This window comes from Nilaparvata lugens, chromosome 1 (assembly GCF_014356525.2).
Source record: "Nilaparvata lugens isolate BPH chromosome 1, ASM1435652v1, whole genome shotgun sequence".
Classification (NCBI taxonomy): Eukaryota; Metazoa; Arthropoda; class Insecta; order Hemiptera; family Delphacidae; genus Nilaparvata; species Nilaparvata lugens.
The window spans coordinates 85,841,900-85,863,860 of record NC_052504.1 but is presented as its reverse complement, the minus strand read 5'-3'; the positions used below and the strand labels follow the sequence as shown (position 1 = coordinate 85,863,860).

At 33.6% G+C, this 21,961-nt stretch overlaps 1 protein-coding gene across 7 annotated transcripts in view; it reads left to right on the top strand.

The window, feature by feature from the left end:
- Positions 1-15,191: 15,191 nt before the first annotated feature.
- The window catches only part of LOC111044628 (protein Skeletor, isoforms B/C), a 111,063-nt gene continuing 104,293 nt past the window's right edge, over positions 15,192-21,961 (top strand). For all 7 annotated transcript variants that reach the window (XM_039419439.1, XM_039419440.1, XM_039419438.1 and 4 more), the window contains exon 1: positions 15,192-15,444. In XM_039419439.1, coding sequence (XP_039275373.1) covers positions 15,198-15,444 — 247 coding nt within the window. In that variant the 5' untranslated portion in view covers positions 15,192-15,197. The remainder of the gene's footprint in view (positions 15,445-21,961) is intronic.

Sequence of the window (21,961 nt, the reverse complement as noted above, 5' to 3'; positions counted from 1 at the left end):
ATAGGTCTAGAAGGTGCTTTGAAGCTGAATTTATAACTACATAACGTAGTAAAACCTTAGTGTTGGTGCTTTAGACCTACTACTTACTATCCACTTCATGAGTTTATATATTTTCTCCTGTGATTTTATTGTTTTTGGGATTTTAATTTATATCAGTGTTCCTAGTCTATTTGGACTTTGATTCACCTAGGCTAGCACACGGTATTGGTAGTTGGTGCTCTAATTATAATTTGTGTAGGCTTATTTCGATAATAATAGTAGCTTTATTAATAATTTTGATATCCCAGATGGTGCTTCATTGCTCAAGTCTGTGTATATTATATAGTTTTTAATTTCAACAACTTATTGGTGCATGGCTTCAAGTTTTACAAATAAAATTTTGGACACAATATTACCTACTTGAATTATTTGAAACCTGAAGAGCTGGTTCAAGCGCTTAAGTCATCCAACGTGTAAACAACTATTTTAATTAGTGATTTCAAAGGAGATTATTGCTCCGTTATGCATATCAACATTTAAACCAATACACGGACTATGAAGTATTTATGTTTTCATGCAAGATGTGGTAAGATGAGCGTTGATGACTGCTCAAGCAACTGAATGGAATAATTAATATGTACTCTCCTTACTTGCTCTCTCTGTCTTCAACTATCCATCTCTTTCTTCACGATTTTGATTTTAGATGAGCAACATCAATCAGCGAAAGTTTGTGTGTGTGTGTGTGTGTGTGTATGTGTGTGTGTGTGAAGTAACATCACAGGAGCGATTACAGAGCAAAGCTACTGAAATGAGCTAAATGAATATACACGGTAACTAACACAACATATTCTTTGTACTGAATCTATATAGTAATAATTACGCTTTACAAATCCTGCAGTGACACAATTAATGTTCAGTGTCATCTTCAAATGATGCATCGCTGAGTCCGAAGTGCAATCATGCATTTATTCTGATGAAAGAACTTCGGTTGCATAATGGTACCTGTGTGTAGGCTATAAAACCAGTGGTAAAATGCAGTTGAATTAACCACTCATTTTGTAATCATGCAACTACTGTTGAGGAACCCTTTTAATTATTCTTCAGAAATGATGGATGGTGAATATGTTTTGTATGAGATCTGTAAGATTGTTTGGCTTGAAGAAAAACATTGATAAGTTCTACTTTTGATCGATGCGACTATTCAAATTATTGTTAGATCATTTTATGCGTATCGAAGTGTTCCAACTTTGATTTCTATTGTGCGCTCAATGCTTCATATGGTTCATGTAATTACCGATAATTCTAAAACATTTCAATTGATACTGTGGGAAAGTTATTTAAAATTTCGAAGGGAAAAAGTATAAATCTTCAAAATGGTAGTATGGTACATCCCTAGCATCCACAAGTCTCTTACAACTTCATCGATATTGAATTTTCATTCCATTGGGAAGTAAATTTGAAACCATGAGTGCATGTTGATGTAGGCCTTATATATGGTGAATGTGATGGATCTACAAGCAGACACTTTTGACAGGAAATTGGTCTATAATGTTAGTTATGATCTAATATCTGGCATATTTCAAACACATTATATTTTATAGTTTCCTCTCATGAGATAACATTGATTGAAGATCATAACCAACTTTTTTAATATTATATATAGGTAGCAGTATATATGTATATGTTTGGTGAACTGTTGACGGATATAGCACTTTTTATATCTTTTGCTTGTAATATGTAACAATATTTCTCAATTTATTAGTAGCTTATGATACTCAAATTCCAATTACCGAGATACTGAATAATATAGAGCGAAACTTCCTTTTTTAAAGTGAACACCATTCAGTCAGCTGATGTCGTAGTAGAGCAAATTTGGTCTTTTAGAGAGGTCAGATCATAAAGTTTTCTTCCCGAAATGTTCAGTCGCCATCAATCATGCATTGGGACAATGAGAAGCGTGCATTTGCCATTGAAACATATTTTTCGAGTGGATGTTCTCACAATGGCAGTCTACCACTCACTCATAAAGTCACACATCCGCTATGCCATTATTGTGTGGGGTGGGTCGTGCCAGAATCTGGAGAGGGTGTTCAAGCTCCAAAAAAAGCTGTTAGAGCGATCAAAGGTATTATATGCCTTTAGAGTCCTGTAGGAACCACTTTAAAGAATTAGGCATGCTAACCGCTCCCTCTATTTATATATATGAGGTGATTATGCATGTTGGAGGAAAGACAATGACTAGAAATGCTGATTCGCATGGATACAATACTAGAAATAGAGGAGACTATGCTTCACTGTATCACAGAACAGCTCCTTTTGATAAAAAACCTACATATATGGGCCTTAAATTTATTAGAAAGCTTCCTATTCACTTGAAAAATTGTGAAGATGTCGATGTTTTTGAGAAGGAGTTAAAAAGTTTTTTGATGCTTGGAGTATTCTATACCACAGAAGAGTTTGTGTGTAGAGAGGGTTCCTGTGTGTGATTTTTTTCTTCTTTTTTTTGTAATACTGTATGTATTATATATTTTTGACAATTCCTATACTCTGATTAGTGTCTCTGGGAAGCTTTAAAAACAAACAAACAAACAAATGTTCTGTAATCACAACCCAGCGCGCATTTCGAAATCCCTTTAATTTAGCCCCTTTGGCTACTGTCTCGGAATGGAAATCAATTATTACGTGGGTCACTTCGTTTAGACAAACTGCAAGTGCAACAAGAACTAAAGTACCTCGGCCCATTAGGTCACCTGAGAACATTGAGGCAGCGAGAGTTTCAATGTTGAGATCACCACAGCGTTCTGCGCGCAAACATGCGTCTGCTCTTGGACTTTCCGATTGTTCTGTGAGACAAATTCATCATGATAATCTTATAATTTCCATCCATACAAGATGGCAACTGTGCAGGAACATTTTGAACGTGACTTCAATTGAAGGAGCACTTTCCAGGACGCCTAATCTTAATTACATTTGGAGTGGCCAGCCCGATCTCCCGATTTGAACCCTTTTGTGATTCTATGGGGGTTTTTGAAATCCCTTGTTCATTTGAACCGTCCAAGGACCTTACAAGATTTGAAAAAGAATATCAGGGAAGAAATTGCTAGCATAACGACTGCAATGCTGGAAGGAGTCATGACAAACGCCAAAAAACGGGTTACTCAGTGTATGGAGAATGGGGGACATCATCTACCTGATTTGATATTCAAAACTATTGAAACAAAACTTTATATATGTGTCTGTCTACATTACAAAAAATAAATACAAAAATTCTGATCCAAACAAAGAGTTTTATTTACTTTTAAAAGAAGGAAGCTCCGCTGCCGCACTCTGTACCTTTATTGAAAAATAAATACAAAAATTCTGATCCTCACATAGAGTTTTATTTACTTTTAAGAAAAGGAAGTTCCGCTGCCGCACTCTGTATACCTTTATTAAGTAATAGGCCTAGCTGTTTCTAGCCCGACCCAAATAATAGAGCCTAACAGAATAGTACCGATAATTTGATTTTTCTTAGATTACTCTTCTTAAAGCTGCGTTTACACCAAAGTTATTAACAAAATGTTAATAACTCAATCCTTATAGATTCTATTAGATTGAACGGAACTTGACAAACACATATGTTCACCATGTGTATGATAAGTTTTCAAGAATCTATAAAGTTCAAGTTATTAACATTTTGTTAATAAATTTGGTGTAAACGCAGCTTAGTAACTAGGTAGGTACTTTTATTTTGATGAACATGTATTAAAAAAAATTTCATAGTATTAAAAAAATATAATCATCATAACTATAAGTTTTTGACTTACAATCGGAAAAATTATTTCAATTGTTGCTGAGAAATTTTCTCGCTTTCACCGCATCTACTTATCTTTCGAAACAAAAATGTTTCTAGCATGTCGGGAATTTCATATGTAGCCTATTCTGCTCGAAATGTCTCGACATTGTCGAACATGGTCATAAATTTGAAGATAACTAGTAATTCTGTGAACAGTGAACCTCACGGCAGTTTTCTCATCCACAAGCATCTGGTGTCACCTGTTCAGCGGCTTCTCCAGACATCTGTATAATGCATGCAATGAATAATCCACTTGTCAGCTGATTGATTATGAATAATTCTATAGTCTCATTAATCCTATCAAAGTAGATGATATAGTGATATCGGAGTATACAGGAAATTCCTTTTCCTTTCATAATTATTATCCTTGAAATGCTAAATTTCAAAAAATTATAGATCGACGCCCAGTTAAAAAAAGAATATTAAAGCCAAATCTCATAGAATTCTATCAACGCGTTTGGCCGTAAATGCGTTACATACATACAGATGAAAGAACATCCGACTTAAAACATAGACCTCACTTCGTTCGGTCAATTATTATAGTGATATCGGAATATGGAGGAAATTCCTTTTCCTTTCATATTTTTGTGTAGACATCGACGCGCAGCTAAAAAAGGAATATTCCTGCCAAATCTCATAGAATTCTATCAACGCGTTTAGCCGTGAATGCGTTACATACATAGGCTACATAAAGACAGACGAAAGAAAATCCGAGTTGAAACAAAAACCTCACTGCGTTCGGTCAACTATTATTGGTTCGATAAAAATATTATTTTTGGATGTGGCCCTTTAGACACCAATAGAAAGAAGACATTCTCCCCGCTTTTTTGATATAAAAGTTTTACTTATTACGACATCCCATAATTCTGAGAGAAGTGATATTCGAAAAGAGAACATATTTTCAATTTCATCAAAAAATAATATTTTCTTCAAATCCTTCAACCCTGAAACTTTTTAGCACTACTGGAATATCGGGGATTATATTCTACATACAATTCTATGGTTGAATTAGAAATTTAAGAAAGTTGCAATTCTACACACAATTCGGCAACGCTTCAATTTCCTCGGATGGAGGAGGGCAGAGTGCCGGTTGCACTAAAGCCAGTTAAATTTCAACCGTAATTAATTTCACGAGAACCAATCAGCAGAGAAGACCTTTTTTATAAGACGGCTTCTCTGATTTTATTCTCGTGGAATTAATCACGATTAAAATGTAACCGGCTTTTTTTGCAACTGACACTAAGTTTCAACTTATTTCATACAGACTGCAAGTTGGTATTTTCTACCACTTAATCTTATTCTCTTATAATACAGTAGCTTAGATTTCAGTTACCTATATTATTTGTTCATCCAATATTTGAAAAAGGTATTTGAATTCTGCAGCTCAACATTTTCCTCAATGAATTCAATTCAATCATTCTATTTCATGTTTATTTAGATCATTATTTAGCCCGTAAGCACGGAATAAATAAACCAGTGTTCTCTACTCCGTGCCGTAAGGTACGTCGGTACCATAAATAAAATATCTCAATAAATACAATAATGACTATATAAACATTAATTCATAGCCTATAACAATCTGGCAGACAAAATATTCTATTTGTCCTGAAATAACTTTCTCAGGTATTTATTGAAAGATCAACGAGTAAATCGATTCTGTAATCATTCTCTCCACTTTAGTCTTGTAATAAGTGTTTATTTTCATAATAGTGACGCATCCAACAAGGTGGTCAGTTGCGCATGCGTAGAGAAACCACCGCATATTATAATATGGCAAGTAGTTTTTAGTTTCACTTTTCGAGCCAGCCAAGCGAGGCGGGAAGACGACTCATCGTTATTATATTTTAATAATAATGAGATGATATTGGACCAGACAGTATTAATAAAGATAGGCACACAGCCAATTTGCAAGTCGAAATGCGATTTTCACATCGGCGCATAATTTATCTTTCGTTCTGGTTTGTTGCTTCTTTGCAGCACTGAGTTACCGGTACCTACTGATAACGATTCAGACAGACCGATTTAATAATAGTATTATCAATAGTTAACTTCTTATCTCACCTTATATTCCTATCGACTGTTCTTAGCCAGTTACATACACATTGATTTTTGGACGATTGATTTTTGCCGTCCCTATGAAAAATTCAAGTTTCTTGTCTCACAAAACTACGTCACCCCCAGTAGCAATTAGAAACAGCTCAAGTCAAATAAATTTCGAGAAAATAACAATATTCGCGGACAGTCATGGTAAAAATATAGTGAATCTCACGGCAAAAAGAGTAGACGGTAAGGTGACAGGAATGATAAAACCAGGTGCTAAATTCGAAGATGTTGCTTCAAGCTGTGAGCATGAGAGCAAAAATATGTCAGATCGCGACTTGGTCGTCCTGATGGAGGAGGAAATGATATGGAAAAATTTGGTGCAAAAAAATTTCTAAGTTCTTTAAAAAAATGTTTATATGACCTGTCGCATGTGAATATCATACTCATGAATGTGCCTCGTAGATATGATCTTCCAATTTCTTCTAACATTCATCATCAAATAGAGAGAACAAACTTAGAGATAGCTAGAATTTGTCGACAATTCAAAATGTTAGGCTTTTAGATATTAGTAACATAGGTCGGCGTTTCCATACACGACACGGGCTACACCTCAACTCGCTGGGAAAGCGCTACATATCTGATTTTATAAGTGGAGCATCCATGCAGGCAATCAATGAAGTGGAAGATTCAATACCTTTAAACTTGAAATAAACGACAAGGCTTCGCTGAAAGCTGCCTCTTTTAGACAAGCAACTGAAACTGTTCTAAATGATGAGGCCTCACTTGTTATGGATGGCGGCAAGTATCAGTTATCAATAACGACAATCAATTGAACATAGAGCTTGATTTTGACGATAACACTTCGTTGACAACAGACAAGAATGACTCAGAGTGGATTTTACTGGTTCAGAATAAAGAATTGAGAAACAGCTCTACCATGAATCTTTTTCTTATTAATATCTGTTCAATGCGGAACAAAGTAAACCAGATAGAGCTGATAGCTGAAAGTAGACAAATTGACATCCTCTGCATAAACGAGCATTGGCTACGTGAAGATGAAGTATCATTTTATGTGCCCACTGGTTTTACATTGGCCGACTCATATTGTAGGAATACAAAAACGCATGGTGGCTCATCTATTTTGATTAGAGACTCATTGAGATTCAAGAGAATGGACGTATCAGATTTCACATCAGACAGCCTCTTTGAATTGTCTGCCGTTAGATTATTGCCAGTGAATTGTATTATCCTATGTCTGTATAGAGCACCAGACTCAAATGTTAAGGATTTCCTTGTCAAGCTGGAGGAGCTACTAATATATATTACTTCTAAACCATATTCGTATGTTGTCTTAGCTGGTGATTTCAACATGAACATTAACATATCTGACTATGAGAAGACAGACGTAAAGCAATTTATTAATGTTCTAAGATCGTTTGATTTGAACAAGAGGTCATGCTTGTATAGATAATATTTTTTCTAACATTGATACTAATTCATATGATTGTGAAATCTATAAGCAAGACCTTGTATCAGATCATGCCGGAGTTTTGGTTCATATTCGTCAAGACAATTTTCTTCTCAAAGGGCCTAACCGACAGGATGACGAAAACAACTGTTGTTTAATAAGAGTAGTGTCTCCTAGTAGGTTATACAACCTAAGTCAATTCCTAAGTCTGGACTGGTCACAGATATTCTATGTATGGGACGTGAACGAGGTAGTACAAAAATTTATGAATATACTGTCTCAATACCTGACGACGTTTTGCCCTATGAAAACCCACAAAAATAGAGCCAAGGACTCAAACATGCATGTTAATAGTTGGTACACTCCTGAACTCAAGACCATGAAGAACCACCTGTTAGTCTTGTATAAAATTTGGAAGATCCGAGGTGCCAATGAAGACAAAGAGAGATTCAAAGATTTCAAAAAACTTTACACTGAAGCGATTGCTAGGGCAAAGTTGTCACTCAACGACAAGCTGTTGACAGAATCTAACAATAAATGTAAAACAGCATGGAAAATCATCAACAATGAATCTAAACACAAGAATAAGTCATCAACTACAATCAACATTCCTCCTGAGAAACTGAATGATTTTTTTCTTAGTGCAGGAGTTCATGCTCAGGATATGTCTATCTCTACATCAATTACAATGGAAGATATGCTGGAAAAATGTAATCTCATCAATTTAAAAAATGTGGCTGCACCAAGATTTGCATGGAAAGAGGTTGACATTGAAACGGTGAAGTCCATAGTGGGAATCTCAGTTCCTCAAGAAGTGAGGATACCTTTGGTCTTTCAAATTATACGGTGAAGAACATTATCGATTCGATTCTCCGTCCACTGACATGTGTAATTAATTTGATTATGATACTTGGAGCTTTTCCTGAATGCTTGAAAATGTCGATAATAAATCCAATCTATAAAAAAGGTGAAAAGGAACTGCCAGAAAGCTACAGACCAATAGCAATAGTCTCGATCGTAGGTAAAATCATTGAGGCATGTCTACTGAAACAGCTGTATGAGTACTTTGTAGAAAATAATTTGCTCAACCCCAATCAATTTGGATTTAGACCAAATCATTCAACAACTATGGCGATTGAAAAGGTTGTCAACTACATTCTTGAGAGCTTTGAAAGCCAATGTATGGTTGCTGGTGATCTACTGGACCTGAGTCGTGCGTTTGACTCCATGTCACATTCAATATTGTTTGAAAAGTTGAGATACTATGGTATTGAAGGTAGCGAGCTGACTCTGATTCAAAGCTTCTTGAGCAATAGACAACAGGTGGTAAAAGTAAATAATAAACTATCTAGCCCAAAAGCCGTGAAAACAGGCGTCCCTCAAGGGTCTGTTTTGGGGCTTCTCCAGACATCTGTATAATGCATGCAATGAATAATCCACTTGTCAGCTGATTGATTATGAATAATTCTATAGTCTCATTAATCCTATCAAAGTAGATGATATAGTGATATCGGAGTATACAGGAAATTCCTTTTCCTTTCATAATTATTATCCTTGAAATGCTAAATTTCAAAAAACCTTGCTTATAGATCGACGCCCAGTTAAAAAAAGAATATTAAAGCCAAATCTGATAGAATTCTATCAACGCGTTTGGCCGTAAATGCGTTACATACATACAGATGAAAGAACATCCGAGTTAAAACATAGACCTCACTGCGTTCGGTCAATTATTATAGTGATATCGGAATATGGAGGAAATTCCTTCTCCTTTCATATTTATGTGTAGACATCGACGCGCAGCTAAAAAAGGAATATTCCTGTCAAATCTCTTAGAATTCTATCAAAGCTTTTGGTCGTGAATGCGTTACATACATACATACATACATACATACATACATACATACATACATACATACATACATACATACATACATACATACATACATACATAAAGACAGACGAAAGAAAATACGAGTTAAAACAAAAACCTCACTGCGTTCGGCCAACTATTGGTTCGATAAAAATGATTTGTGGATGGGGCCCTTTAGACACCAATAGAAAGAAGACATTCTCCCCGCTTTTTTGATATAAAAGTTTTACTCATTACGACATCCCATAATTCTGAGAGAAGTGATATTCGAAAAGAGAACATATTTTCAATTTCATCAAAAAATAATATTTTCTTCAAATCCTTCAACCCTGAAACTTTTTAGCACTACTGGAATATCGGGGATTATATTCTACATACAATTCTATGGTTGAATTAGAAATTTATGAAAGTTGCAATTCTACACACAATTCGGCAACGCTTTAATTTCCTCGGATGGAGGAGGACAAGTGCCGGTTGCACTAAAGCCGGTTAAATTTCAACCGTGATTAATTTCACGAGAACCAATCAGCAGAGAAGACCTTTTTTATAAGACGGCTTCTCTGATTTTATTCTCGTGGAATTAATCACGATTAAAATGTAACCGGCTTTTTTGCAACTGACACTAAGTTTCAACTTATTTCATACAGACTGCAAGTTGGTATTTTCTACCAAATCTTATTCTCTTATAATACAGTAGCTTAGATTTCAGTTACCTATATTATTTGTTCATCCAATATTTGAAAAAGGTATTTGAATTCTGCAGCTCAACATTTTCCTCAATGAATTCAATTCAATCATTCTATTTCATGTTTATTTAGATCATTATTTAGCCCGTAAGCACGGAATAAATAAACCAGTGTTCTCTACTCCGTGCCGTAAGGTACGTCGGTACCATAAATAAAATATCTCAATAAATACAATAATGACTATATAAACATTAATTCATAGCCTATAACAATCTGGCAGACAAAATATTCTATTTGTCCTGAAATAACTTTCTCAGGTATTTATTGAAAGATCAACGATTAAATCGATTCTGTAATCATTCTCTCCACTTAAGTCTTGTAATAAGTGTTTATTTTCATAATAGTGACGCATCCAACAAGGTGGTCAGTTGCGCATGCGTAGAGAAACCACCGCATATTATATGGCAAGTAGTTTTTAGTTTCACTTTTCGAGCCAGCCAAGCGAGGCGGGAAGACGACTCATCGTTATTATATTTTAATAATAATGAGATGATATTGGACCAGACAGTATTAATAAAGATAGGCACACAGCCAATTTGCAAGTCGAAATGCGATTTTCACATCGGCGCATAATTTATCTTTCGTTCTGGTTTGTTGCTTCTTTGCAGCACTGAGTTACCGGTACCTACTGATAACGATTCAGACAGACCGATTTAATAATAGTATTATCAATAGTTAACTTCTTATCTCACCTTATATTCCTATCGACTGTTCTTAGCCAGTTACATACACATTGATTTTTGGACGATTGATTTTTGCCGTCCCTATGAAATCTACCAGATTTAATGGAACTTGTCAAATACATGAACACAATCATCATCTGTTCGCCAAGTTATGTTTGATCTTATATGTTTGAATTTATAAGAACGGCAAAAAATCGTACGTCCAAAAATATTTGTTTCTATAACTGACAAAAATATTCGTTGGCTGGTATTTTGAAAAATCTGGTGTGGCGCACTCACACAACTTTCCTTGCCGTTATGAAAATTCATCACCTGACGGCTGGTGACAGTACAATAACGATGGAGACACTCGAGGTCTGCTATCTAGCTCTTCATAGTGAATGATGTAATAGAATCAACAGTTGCCAACACAGTTTGCAATATTGAATAATCACATTTTCTCGAATTTTCAATTTTAGGTGAAAATGTTACTGAGCATTAATTGTAGAGATTTTCATGCTCAATCTTTTCCACTTGAAATTTTTTGTTTAAATTAGCATTTTGTGAACATAATGTGTTTGTTAAGATGCGTACAGATTTGCTCGCCGCGAACATGAGCAATTCACTTTTAATCAGCTGATGCCAAGCTTTTTATACTTGTATCTTACCGTTTCTGTAAAAAACAGATATAATCAACTGATTAAAAGTGAATTGCTCATGTTCGCGGCGCGTATATCTGTACACACCTTTCAGTTCCGTTCAATCTAATAGAATCTAAAAAGATTAAACTATTAACATTTTATTAATTAACCGAACTAAGTGAGGTCTAAGATTCAAGTCGACGGTTTGGCATTTCTCTTAACGTTTATATGTTTATATATTTATATGTTGCGCATTTACGGCGAAACGCGGTAATAGATTTTCATGAAATTTGACAGGTATGTTCCTTTTTAAATTGCGCTTCGACGTATATACAAGGTTTTTGGAAATTTTGCATTTCAAGGATAATATAAAAGGAAAAAGGAGCCTCATTCATACGCCAATATTAGAGTAAAAATCAGACTATAGAATAATTATTCATCATAAATCAGCTGACAAGTGATTACACAGATGTGTGGAGAAGCCAGTCTATTACTGTATCTTTGTATAAGGTCTATAGTTTCAATCAAAGACATTAAAGAGGTATGCATCTTTAAGCTGGGTTTACACCAAAGTTATTAACAAAATGGTTATAACTTATTCCTTATAGATTCTATTAGATTGAACGGAAGTTGACAAACACATATGTTCATTATGTGTATGATAAGTTATGTTCAATCTAATATAATCTAAAAGGATTGAGTTATTAACATTTTTTTAATAAATTTGGTCTGATCGCAGCTTTAAGGTCTTTGGTTTCAATATTTTCTTATTTTGTTTTGCAGTCATGGTATTATTATGCGTGCCCATCAGTATCAATATTCTCACATTCGAAAAAACTAATTTAATAGGTGAATAAAAATAAACAAATGAACTAAATAATGCTGGAGAAATTATAATATTTTTGATTCTAAAAAATTAATTTTCATCAGATAGATAGATCATCACGGAACTGGATCAATATTATATCATATGGAATACAAATTCAAACGTGAACTGAGTTTAACATTTAAAACAGTTGACATCTGGTACTTGTGGTACATCTGTATGAGAATACTGCGTGAGGTTTACTGTTCACAGAACTACTAGTAATTTTGGTGTAAACGCAGCTTTCAGTATGTAATAGCAAACAAACATATCTTTCATAAGTTGGTTCAAATTTTTGATTCTTCTTCTTCTTCATCTTTAGAAACTGCATGCATTCCGTTGCTGCTCAAAATGATACAGTGCCACAGTGGTTTGTATCATGTTTGCTGCCAGCGCTATCTAGCGTGATTTTTACAACTACATTAAGCTTTTCTCTACTCAATTTTCCGTCAGTGTAACTTTTGTCATGACTTTAAATTGAATTCCTGAAAACGTTTGTTGATTTTCACCATCAAGAAACCTTATTTTATAAGCAGAGAACTCACAAAATGAATTTCAATGCAATTGGCATCGCAATGTTATTTATAACTGACTTTTAAGTTGCTACCTCTCGCTAGAGATTTGTGGAAGCGTTTGCATACAAAAGAGCACTTGCGAGTCGTTGATACTTACCGGATTACTTGATAATAAATTATTGATATTTTTTTGGAGAATCATCGTGATCATGGACCTTGGTACATTAGCCTGGGTACGTTCATGATGAATCCATTAGGCTATTAATTTGATTATGATTAATATGGTAAATGATGAATCGGTTGGATCTAGGCACAAAGTAGAAGAAGATTCTCTTCTGTTTTCTTTTCTGTGCCATCGCCATGGTTAGACTTTTCTAGGGCGACCGAAAAATGTGCGTCAAGTTTTATGTCACAGTGTCAAATCCTGGTTAGTGCCGGTTGCACTAATAAAGTCAGTTAAAATTTAATTGTGATTAATTCCAAGAGAATCAATCAGAGAAGCACAGTCTTTTCAAAAAGGACTTCTCTGATTGGTTCTCATAAGGTTAATCACGTTTAAAATGTAACTGGCTTTTGTGCAAACCGGGCCTTATACAGTAAATAATACAGATTGCAATAGCTTTATTTATTTTATTTTTATTTATTCACTTATTCTTTATTGCTGTCTTAAATTCATTTATGAGTTGATAATAGAGACATTCAGCTACCGGTACAATGCCATTTATTTATACTCCATAAATTCCCAAACTTTTTGTACTTTGTGATTTATATTTCCACTTAGCTCATATTTTTCTTATTAAGTTATAGTATTGTTTTAATATTACAAAATTCAACACTGCGCTTCTGCTTTGTTTTTCTAAATAAATTTTTATAGCTGTTCTTGCACATTATATGCACATTTGTACCGCAATGGCCGAAAATACTTTGCTTAGACTTTTTGAAATAGCAACTATATAATATTCGAAATATGTAATTATAATATATGATACTGGCAGCGCCTATAAACAATTGCTGTCAGTTTAATTCTAAGATAAAATATTGTAATTTTTTGTTTGTATAAGAAAAAGGAGAATAAATTTCATTTTCATTTTCATTTTCATTTTCATTTTTCATTTTCACATTAAACCATTTCAAAAACAAGATGAAAATACCATTGTAACTTTAAAATTACAAAAATAATGGTGAAAATTTGGTGTTTTAAAATGCTCCTTATGTCAAAGGAAACATGAAAAAATATAATAATTATTTATTTTGTTCAAAAGTGGATGATTCTTATAAGAGTTGAAAATTTTCAGCAAAAAAATGTGTTAGAAGAAGTAAGTTACTAATTTAATAATAAATTTATTCAATTTGTGATACAAAGTTTGGGTAGCCTAACCAAAAAGTGGTTTCTCCAAGTGACTCGCCATAGCTTAGTAATGGTAAGTAATAGCAAGTGTGTAGCGTGGTCGATGAATCAAGGTGTCGGGTTCGACACCGAGATTCATCGACCCCGCTACACTCTTGCTATTTCTTACCATTACTAAGCTATGGCGATTGGCGAGTCACTTGGAGAAACCACTTTTTGGTTAGGCTACCCAAACTTTGTATCACAAATTGAATAAATTTATTATTAAATTAGTAACTTACTTCTTCTAACACATTTTTTTGCTGAAAATTTTCAACTCTTATAAGAATCATCCACTTTTGAACAAAATAAATAATTATTATATTTTTTCATGTTTCCTTTGACATAAGGAGCATTTTAAAACACCAAATGTGTATACACTTCGTATAATGAATTAAACTGGTTTCAGCGTGATTTAAAAATTTATTGGAGGATCATCATGAGTACATAGTAAATCGTATACGTTTCTTTTAGATTCGTATAAATGTTGATGTACTATCTTGATGATTTATAGAGGCACTATATATAGTTTGGATGACATTTTTTTTCTTTTTGACCCCGCAGTTCTGTTTATGGTAAGGACTCGGAGGGTCATAAACTTAATATCAAAAGTACCCAGCGTCCCAGCCTACCCTCCCCTACTCACTGTGGTGTTGATTCAAAATTACAATTTGTTGGTTTTTCGCTTATGATCAGAATCGATTTTTGAGAAATTATAAGAGCAAAAAATTCGAGGCAAACGTGTTTATTCAGAAATGACTCACCTTCAAGAGCGAATATCTCAAAAACTATAAAAGATATAGAAATATGTTGTGAGAGTTATATTGTAGGTAATTATGTATGCTTCAATTTTGTATAGAATACTCATGTCCGTAAGATGCATAGCTTCAAGTTATATGTGAAAAACCAAAAGATGGTACCTTTGAACCACCCCCATCCTCTTAGCACAGTGGGTAGGGGTGAGGACTTTTGATATGTTTTCCTCCTTACTACCCTAAACAAAGCCACGGGGCAAAAAGTGTATTCCAAACTTTTCCCTCTATAACCCTTTGTTGACTGGACTGTGTGAGAAGAGAAACAAAAGGAAATAAAAGCAGTGTGAAGATGATAGTAATGAGGAGCCAAAGGAGTGCACATATGCCCAAAGATCAAGGATGAAACGGAAGAGGTAAACGATGATTAATACATGCGTGCAATGCGGACTCGAAGGAGGCATGAAACAACAATACGAGCTGGTAAAGAGGAGGACAAAGAAGAAGAAAAAGAAGATGATAAGGAAGAAGAGAAAGAGAAAGGATATGCAGAGGAAGGTGGAGGGGGGAGAGTATTAGTGGCTGGAAGCTGGAGCTCGGGCGTCAGTGTGTTACGCGATTCGATCATGGCAACTCACCTTATACTACTGCTGCCAATCATTTTACTACATTTCAAAGCATGTGAGTAAATTGTCTACCACTTCATAAATTTAATACACATTTACTGTTCTTTAGTGAGTAAAAATGTGATGGGAAAAAAGATGGAGGTTGGTGAGTGTACAAGTCTACTGTCGATATTAATTATAATAATATAATTCAATTAATTATAACACTCATGGTGAATAAAAATAAAATCGGAGGTGAAAATGTGTTTGAAACTACTCGAAAAGCTAGGGAGTGCTCTAGAGAAATATAGTATCTAATTTACATAGATTATTTATTTGGATGATTACCTACAAGTAACTTTATTCTAATAATCCAAACTGTTTTACTGTTTATTATCATATCATTTTTGTTGAAATTTGCATTTTCAGAAAAAAATGTAGAATACAAACTTTGGATAGGTAGCCTATTTGTCCTCTCGTCCTTAATGAGAAAGAAAAATCTAATGTTTTATTCTCAATAAATTACATCACATAAAATTTAAAAAAATATATGACATTATTTCAAGACAAAAACAATATATATCTATAGAGAGTAAATCTAGTTATAATTTGATTATTAACGAACAATAAACAATGCTCTGAAAAACAGTTGAATGAAAGCTTATGCTCTGTTTAATAATTATACTGTATTCCCTCGAAAAATTTCTTTATTCATGTCCACAATTGATTCAATCTTATAAAAAATCTCATAACATAATGAATAATACAAATGGAATAAAATGTTACTGTTAAAGTACCGGTCTACCGGTTGACTAGTCTCAGTAAAAATGCTACGGTATGTAAAAACGAATTAAACTGTGTGTAGCCTCCTTCTCATAGCTCATTATACTTTGGTTATATCCTATGTGTTCTTAGTTCATACTAATATATTGGTTAAAAGAATGGTCTATTTTGAGAAAAAATAACAGTTTTGTAATTGAACGTGTTATTTAATAAAATCATGTTCAGCAATGTTATATATTTGATAACAAACGATCACAAGTTCAACGCTGAAGTGAATGTTGAGTTTCTGAATTTTAATAACAAATACAGACTTCTTAATTTTGGAGATTTTGTAAATAGCTATAGTGACAAAGAATAATTTACATTTGTCAATTTTAACGATCACATTCATTTTAACCAATCAAATATCATCTATATTATTCTAAGCTCGAATGTTATTGAGTGCTCCACATCATGAATTTCAATTCAGTTTGAACTTAATGTGATAATTCTCTCACAACTTTACTCATTTCGTACTAAAATCGGGGCATTATAATAACAATTTTACTAAACAAACACACTTATTGTATTATGTTGAACTTCTTCCGAGTGAAGAATAATACAAATTATTATTATTATTGAGTAATTGTTTGTTCCTATTTTTCATTGATATACTCAAATAGTTGTAGAGGGAAAAATTCTGGAGGTGAAATTTTATTATCAGTTTAATTGAGTTGATTAAAGTCAATACTGGAATGAATGATTTTTGCTATTCATATACTTATAAGTTTATTCTATCTAGTATCTATTGGTTTAATATCTACTGTTTCACTTCTTCTTTAGTTTAATAATAACGTACATGTTTCATATTGATGATAACTACCACTTCTATAAAATTATTCAATTATTTTAAAACCATTTGTGGAATACTCAACAAACTCTTATAATGCCATGTCTTTATTTTAATAAATCAGTTTTGTTCAGGATATTGTTTTTTTTACCAAATACCAATAGAGGAATTTGATGTTATTAAAAAAAAGTGGGTCTCTTCGTTCTCCTTCCAAAAAATTGTCATTTTATATTTTGAATGTTATAGGTACTGTTGTCGCTCATACAATACCCTATGTTATTCAAAATCTTTTAACTTTGAAATTCAATTTATTAAAACTCCATCAATTATATTCCATCGTAGAGTAGAGATACCGTTTAATGTTTTTTAATAGCCTACAGATTATTACTGTACCTAGATTATTTGTCTCTGATTCTATACAGTTTGCTATCGAATTCATCTTGACAATTTCTGGTTAAATACCATACACTTTCGTTTATTATGTACATGTTGTAGTGTTTAGTATGAAAATTAACCAAATTATACTTTTAGTATAATTGAAACAAAAATCAACAACTAGGTACTGTATTTCTCTTAAATTCAACTTCAGTAAGTAAACTGTAAACGTGGACTTGTGGTGTTATGCGGTCCAAACTATATCAGCGGACTTCGCACCCGGCTTAGTTTCAATAAACGGGGCCAAGTCAGTAATTCATTGCTGCAATTCCAAGGTCTACCACACCTTTAAATGTCGTTATTATGAAGTGTTCAGTGTGTATTCAGTCAACCCTTTGCTCGAGTTGTTTTCAAATATAATATGTAGGTAGCGTAATGAACGTACTTTGTGATCAGCTTAGGTGAGTTGATTGAAGTGATGCTTCTTCGAGAACTATTCCTCCAATGATAATAAATTGAAATTATTATACAGTACCGTCGACCAGGGTTTCTTTGTCTACCCCGGGGTGACTTTGTCCCACCTCGCGGAAAAAGATTCAAATTAGTTTATCTCCGATCTCTGTTATCCGAAATCGATGTTTATCGTTGATATCTGTAGCCCTGATCATTATCTAGGTCCTACAATCGATATCTTGTCGAATCTCGATCTATTACTTGAATTATCGGCATAAAACCTAACTGCTTGCTTCATCTTGTGATTTTGTTGTCTGAAAAATTCGTATTAGAAAACTTATTTCTAAAAGACTTATGATATCGGCGAGAACATCTTATTTTTGTCTTTTTCTTATATTTCAATTGGTATATCCATAATATCCATAGTTGAACTGGATAGGGTTCTGTTAATAGTTAAATACAACAAGGTCATTTTTAGGTTAAACTTGGGGTGACTTTGTCCCATCAGTATAAAAATTGTGTTATTATGCAGGATATGATGCAAATACAATTCAAAATATGATAAATTATGTATTCTACCTAATAAAACATCATTATTCTCCTTGCTTAAAATTAATACGCTCTCAATATTCATTTTTTGCTTATTCTGTAGCTGGAGCCAACATGCCATCGACGCTACAAAAGATTTTAAGCAGCAGAAACTAAAATATTTTTCAATAAATAATTTGTGATTTTTGAAGTTGATTTCATTTGTTTTTAATGTAATTATTCATTCTAAAGGTTAAAAGTTGGTTTCACTTTGCATAACTCTTGAAAATTAACTTTTTTACATATATTTTTCAAAGTGAGACAAAGTCACCCCAACCTCAGGTTGACATTGTCTCTTATTTTAAAAAAAATATATCCTTTTTCAAGTTGAAAAAAACTAACTTTTAATAATTGAAAATAATTTTTAAACATTGCAGTATACAATAGAAAATATTGCAAAAGATGTGTTTCAGTTTCAACTTAAGTATTGATTGCAAGCTGTTAAATCTCAACTTCCCAAAATTGGGACAAAGTCACCCCGGTTTACCGGTACCGGTAATAAAAGTAAATGCATTAAACAATATAATTATTATCTATATTCAGTACCTAGTGATGTAACAAAGGCGATTTTGAATCCTTTTTCAGTGTAAAATACAAACTTACGGACTTGGCTAAGTACAGTTGAAATTTTATCTTGCGAAATCTTTTGTAAGTACTACTTGTGATATTATTTAGGTGCGTACAGATATACGCGCCGCGAACATGAGCAATTCACTCAATCTGATTAAAAGTGAATTGCTCATGTTCGCGGCGCGTATATCTGTACGCACCTTTTGATTTCCTAAGATTTTCTTCTACACAAACACGGTACTTGCAGGCGGGACAAATCAAAATGTCAATTAAAAACTGTATAAAAAGGAAATTTAAGGACTGGAATTATCTTGTTTTTGTTATGCAACATAGTTGCTCAAATTCATTGCAAGGTAGACGTTTTTCAAGATGTAGAAATATTTTATGCAACTTACGAAAAGCCCGTCGGTGATTGATAGTTTTGAAGTGCGCGCCCATTTCCGTGTTTTGTAGAAATCACGGACTTGATCACGACGATCATGTCACCAGCGAAAAGCCAGCCGGTAAACAAGAAGACAAGAACAAAACGATGTCTTTTTGTTTTCTATTGCCGTTCGTGATCTAAAGTAATGAAAAATATATACCAAAGCTGGCGGTATTATTGTAAATTACTTTTGTAACTGTATTTGTTCTTGAATAAGATTGACAGAACGTGTTCATATTGACCTTGGTTTCAGGCAAGTACTTTTCTTTGGCTACTCGCCGGCTATTCAGTGAAGTGAGGTTAGCCGTCTTTACACTTTTTCTCACTCGTCTCGTGTATATGAGTCAATTATTTTTCACAATAAACCCCCATTACTGAAAAAGATGATCTTTGCAGACGTCTTTACTACTATATCAATCATAAACAAAATAACTGGCGTTCACAAGATGCATAGTTTGTCCTTCAATGTAGAATTATTATTCATAATGTTTGTGGAGAGAGGCACTCGAACGTCAACTTTCGCGTAAAAATGTTCTATTGTTTTTCTTTGAGAATAATTCTCATCATTTTAAATAACTGCCTACCTAGAATATTTCATTTATATACATATAATTGACTTCAATGATAATGATTGCTATAATCATTTTTACACTGCAAGAGATTGCAAGATCAACCTCCTCTTTTCTTGTTTTTCATCAATGACCCAATTAAAACTTGATTTCGAGGATCAATGCAAAAATAATATTCAAAAGCTATTTAGAAGCAAACAATGTCCTTGGCTTGGGTCAATAACTTTTTTAATAAGTCATAATCATAAGATTAGGCTACTATAATTTATTTTTAGTAAAAAAGTTGATACAGTCTAGCTCATAAATCGATATAGATGATGAAGAGATTGGAATTGAGTTTCAGATACCGTACCGGTAGGCAAAATTCAAAAATTTTGTAGAATTTGGTAAAATTTTGCTCATTAGGATAAATTTCTCATGAATGAAGGGGTGATACTGTATTTGATTGTAGGCATGAAAGTTGACTAATAAGAGTGTTCAACCACTGTGTAACTGTGGTTATTACAACCCTTTTTAATAAGGACTGAAGGTCCGAGGCCGCTCCAGATGCTGAAAACTATGTCCAAGGTTCAACGTTTTTAATTTCACAAATCATACAATCAAAAATATGTTGGCAAGGAATAAATTTTTATCCGTGGTTTGACAATAGGAATGGGATTTTATAGACAGAAGTTAAACGATAAGTTTTAGAGCCTGGTCTATCAAGTTAGGCCTACTTTTATTTGATCCCGACTTATTTTATCATTTGACTTCTACAATGAATGAATCAGGTCACTTCTTTTCTTTGCTCTTTAATAGTTTCATGAACGTCATTTATCTCTGATTGGTCTTGCATGATATCAGACTTTTAGAAAATTCAGTGAAATTGTTCACCCAATAACATTGACATCCCTTTGTTGAATTCTCATGGAATTTTGTATTGTTGAACAGAGCGGGATTCTCACAGGCACACACTCACTTTCTAGATTGTGTCGAGTTGAAGTCCTGGTGGATAAGAATACTGCGTGAGGTCTACTGTTCACAGAACTACTAGTTCTAGCATCATCAGACCCAGAATATAATATTGTGCTAAACTGCACAATATTAAGATAAGGTATAATAACATATTACGCATAATAAACGCATTTGCAAAATCATTGATGAAACTATGACTTTTGGTACTAACAATCAAATTGCCTCAACTGGAAGCGATAATCACATTCTTATCAGGATACCGGTGATTATATGGAAGAAAAGATGAAATGAGATCAAGGGAAGATTGTAGTACAGTGCAAGAAATGTTGTAAGACTAGTAGTTCTGTGAACAGTAGACCTCACGCAGTATTCTCATCCACAAGTACCTGATTGAAACTATAGACCTTATGGAAATACAACAATAGACTGACTTCTCCACACATCTGTGTAATCACTTGTCAGCTGATTTATGATGAATAATTCTATAGTCTGATTTTTACTCTAATATTTGCGTATGAAAGAGGCTCCTTTTTCCTTTTATATTATCCTTGAAATGCAAAATTTCCAAAAAAAAACATTGTATATACGTCGACGCGCAATTAAAAAAGGAACATACCTGTCAAAATTTCATGAAAATCTATTACCGCGTTTCGCCGTAAATGCGCAACATATAAACATTTAAACATTAAGAGAAATGCCAAACCGTCGACTTGAATCTTAGACCTCACTTCGCTCGGTCAATTGTGATAAGCAATTAAATTAAAGCTTTCCCAAGGAAAGTCACATAGAAGTTTGAGGATTTGGTGGCTGTGTAACTTGTGATAGAGTTGAAGAGTTGTGATTCCTGGCCCCTTAAACGCAATAAAATAACAAAAATGTGACCAACTCTCTCACTAGTACATAATTATCATTCCTTCTCTCTTACCTTGCACTATATCTAGAAATAAACGTAGAATAGAATAGAAGCATTGTTCTTCGAGGTGAGAAGTAAACTGTCCAGTTCCTCACCTCCAACACTTTGAACATCAGTGATCAGTGCCATTTAGGA